The sequence below is a fragment of the Nanorana parkeri genome, unplaced genomic scaffold (genome assembly GCF_000935625.1).
Source record: "Nanorana parkeri isolate BGI_ZX_2015 unplaced genomic scaffold, ASM93562v1 scaffold2869, whole genome shotgun sequence".
Classification (NCBI taxonomy): Eukaryota; Metazoa; Chordata; class Amphibia; order Anura; family Dicroglossidae; genus Nanorana; species Nanorana parkeri.
In genome coordinates this window covers 11,540-15,258 of record NW_017309137.1, presented here as the reverse complement: position 1 = coordinate 15,258, position 3,719 = coordinate 11,540, and the positions used below count along the sequence as shown (strand labels likewise).

The 3,719-nt window shown below is 48.1% G+C and overlaps 1 protein-coding gene across 1 annotated transcript in view; it reads left to right on the top strand.

Annotated features, from left to right (window-relative positions):
- The window catches only part of LOC108802450 (zinc finger protein 585A-like), a 19,737-nt gene that overhangs the window by 11,255 nt on the left and 4,763 nt on the right, over positions 1 to 3,719 (top strand). The window contains exons 5-6 of the mRNA XM_018574305.1: positions 1,741 to 2,650; positions 3,035 to 3,193. Coding sequence (XP_018429807.1) covers positions 1,741 to 2,650; positions 3,035 to 3,193 — 1,069 coding nt within the window. The remainder of the gene's footprint in view (positions 1 to 1,740; positions 2,651 to 3,034; positions 3,194 to 3,719) is intronic.

Below are 3,719 nucleotides of genomic sequence, written 5' to 3'. Positions count from 1 at the left end.
CTTCCACCCATGTGATTTCTTGTTCCCTTTCACAGATCCGTTCCGTCATCTTTGGGGTGAAGAAATGAAAGACGTCAAAGAAGAAGAAGAGACGTTGAGTCAATGTGTGTTCCCTACAGATGGATCCAGTAAGAGGAACCCACCAGAGAGATGTCTCCGCCCCCTGTATTCCCGGGATCCCACCCAGGAAGATCTCACCGTCCCTCACCATGATCAGGGAGATGGATCTGAAGAACATAAGGACCTCTACAAGGACATAATGATGGAGCCACCTAGTTACAGAAACCCACCAGAGAGATGTCCCCGTCCTCTGTATTCCCGGGATCCCACCCAGGAAGATCTCACCCTCCCCCACCATGAGAGATGTCCCCGCCCCCTGTATTCCCGGGACTCCACCCAGGAATATCTCACCGTCCCTCACCGTGATCAGGTAGGTGGATCTGAAGAACATAAGGACCTCTACAAGGACATAATGATGGAGCCACCTAGTTACAGAAACCCACCAGAGAGATGTCCCCGCCCCCTGTATTCCCGGGATCCCACCCAGGAACATCTCACCATCCCCCACCATGATCAGGTAGGTGGGACTCGGCGTGTAGATATAAAGATGTATTCTGAGCTATGAGGAGACGTTCCCCGATGTAATCTCTTCCCGGTCACATATCTGTTCCGTCATCTTCGGGGTTTAGGGTGAAGATCTGGAAGACATGAAAGTTGAGGTGAAAGAAGAAGAAGAGACGTTGGTGGGAGGAGCTCAGCAGTCTACGGAGGAGGGGGAGATGATGGTGAAGAGTGAACAGGAGGAATCTTCTCTACATACGGACACAAGTGAGTCATAAACACAGGAACGGGTCACATGTTCGTTCTTCCTCTCGGAGTATAAAATGTGTATTTACATCGTTATCTGAAATAGAAACTCCCTAATGTACCGATAACCGAACAGATCTCCCTCCCGACCGGTGTTCTATCGAAAGCTCCAACTCGTCGATATCTCCAACCACCTCACTGGCCGGGGATGTGCGAGTTCGGAGATTTCCACCTAGACGGCCTTAGACCGCCGGAGATTCTGTACGGCCGCATTTTCACAATGTTCGGCAGGCAGGGGGAGAACTCGACGCTCTGCGCGGCATGCGCGCCGCGGCTGTACAGAAGCTCCGGTCTTTCTGAGCGTTGGGAGCGTGGTGGTTGGAGGTTTAGATAGAACAGCGGCAGTGCTGAGGGAGCGTGGAGCCGGCTTTCTTTTCCAGACAGGAACCCGGGCTGCATGTCGTGACCCGCCTCCCTGCTTCCCGATTGGTCCGAAAGCCAGGCTGATTAGCAACCCCAGAAGGATAGATACGGCCCCTGAAGGACAGATACGGCCCCTGAAGGACAGATACGGCCCCTGAAGGATAGATACGGCCCCTGAAGGATAGATACGGCCCCTGAAGGGTAGATACAACCCCTGAAGGATAGATACGACCCCTATTCTCTCACAGATGTACAGAAGTGGAATATAAAGACATCGGAGGGACGTCTTATTATATCTCCAGACGGTGAAGCAGAAGACGGCGACATTGCGCAACATTCTCCCAAAGTCAATTCTTCCCGTTCAGAGAGATCGATGGATCCGTCCAATCCTGAGGAACCTTCTGATCATTCACGTCACATGACCTCAGATGTCCATCAAGGTCCTCACAGTGCGGAGAGATCAAGAGGTCCGTCTAATCCTGAGGAACCTTCTGTAAGCCCTGAAGGAGATCACACAGGAGAGCGGCCATATTCATGCGCAGAGTGCGGGAAAGGTTTCAAAGACAAGACAGCACTTCTTAAACACCAGAGAATCCACACGGGCGAGCGTCCTTATTCATGTTCAGAGTGCGGGAAATCTTTCACCGAGAAAGGAAACCTTCGAAAACACCAGAGGATTCACACGGGAAAGCGTCTTCATTCGTGTTCAGAGTGTGATAAATTTTTTATTCAGAAAGGGCATCTCCTTCAGCACCAGAGGCTTCACACAGGCGAGCGACCCTATTTATGTTTAGAGTGCGGGAAATGTTTTACACAAAAAACAGCACTTCTTAGACACGAGAAAAGTCACACGGCTGAACGTCCCCATTCGTGTCCAGAGTGCGGGAAAAATTTCAAGCAGAAAAGAACACTTCTTCAACACCAGAAAGTCCACACAGGTGAGCGACCCTATGCATGTTCAGAGTGCGGGAAAAGTTTCGCAGAGAAAGGAAAACTGATTCAGCACCAGAGAATTCACACAGGTGAGCGCCCCTATTCATGTTCAGAGTGCGGGAAATGTTTCACAGACAAAGAAAAACTTTTTCAACACCACAGAATTCACACGGGCGAGCGCCCTTTTTCATGTTTGAAGTGTGAGAAATGTTTTATCCAAAAAGGTCAACTTCTTCGACACCAAAAAGTTCACACGGGTGAGCGTCCATATTTATGTTCAGAGTGCGGGAAATCTTTCAGTCTCAAAGATAGCCTTGTTATACACCGGAGAATTCACACGGGCGAGCGCCCTTATTCATGTTCAGAGTGTGGGAAAGGTTTCACAGTGAAAGGTGGGCTTGCTAAACATCAAAGAACTCACGCACGTGAGCATCTCTATTCCTCTTTAGAATGTGAAAAAGGTTTCCCTGAGAGAAAAAAACTTCTTGTACATCAGCAATTTCACACAGGTCAGTGTTCATATGCATGTTCAGAATGCGGAAAATGTTTCACTCAGAAAGGAAGCTTTGTTAGGCACCAGAGGATTCACAGCGGCGAGCGTTCTTTTTCATGTACAGAGTGCGGGAAAAGTTATATTTTCAAATCTGACCTTGTTAGACACAAGAAAGCTCACACGGGTGAGCAGCCCTATTTATTTTTTAAAGTGCGGGAAAAGTTTTTCCAAGAGAGGAAAACTTCATCAGCACCAGAAGATTCACACATGTGAGCGTCCCTATTCATGTTCGGAGTGTGGCAAAAGCTTTGTTCAAAAAGGAGAACTTCTAAGACACCAAATAATTCCCGCTGACGAACGTCCTTTTTTCGTGTTCAGAGTGTGGAAAATGTTTCATTCGCAAAGGAGCCCTTGTTATGCACCAGAGAAATCGCACTGACGATCGTCCTTATTAGTGCGGGAAATCTTTCGCTCAGAACGGATCTCTTGTTAAGCACCAGAGTATACACACCACGGAACGCCCTGACTGTGTCAAAAGTGCGGGAAATGTTTTACAGATTAAAGCTGAGTCAGAGAAAACGGATTTGCTGATTCTTTTGACAAATGTACAATGCCTGTAAACGGGTGGAACTGTTAAGTCTAAAGAACAACTGGAGGGTAAAGGACTTGTTTACAGTGGGGTTCGTCCCGGGACAAGTGATATGAGGTACATAGGGGGAGTTTGATGGGCCTTCTGTTGGCTTGGATAATAATAATAAAAGCCGTGTGAGTCCCTTTCTATGTGTATCTAGACCTCAGGTGACAAAGACTCCATGAGTATCATAGTATGTAAGGGTTGAATAAAGGTCCATCCAGGTCAACGTGTGTGTGTGTGAGTATCTGGCTCTAACACTTCCCATGTCTCTGTAGATTCTGAGAAAGGAGAAACTCATCCGGAAGTTTCTGGAATGTTTCAATGTTATCAGCAGATACCGCGGCCTGTAGGGCGATTGGATTTTGAATGTGGTCCTCATAGCTCCGGCCTTCTAGCCCTCTACTTAATCTTGTAGCCCTTCTCTGGACT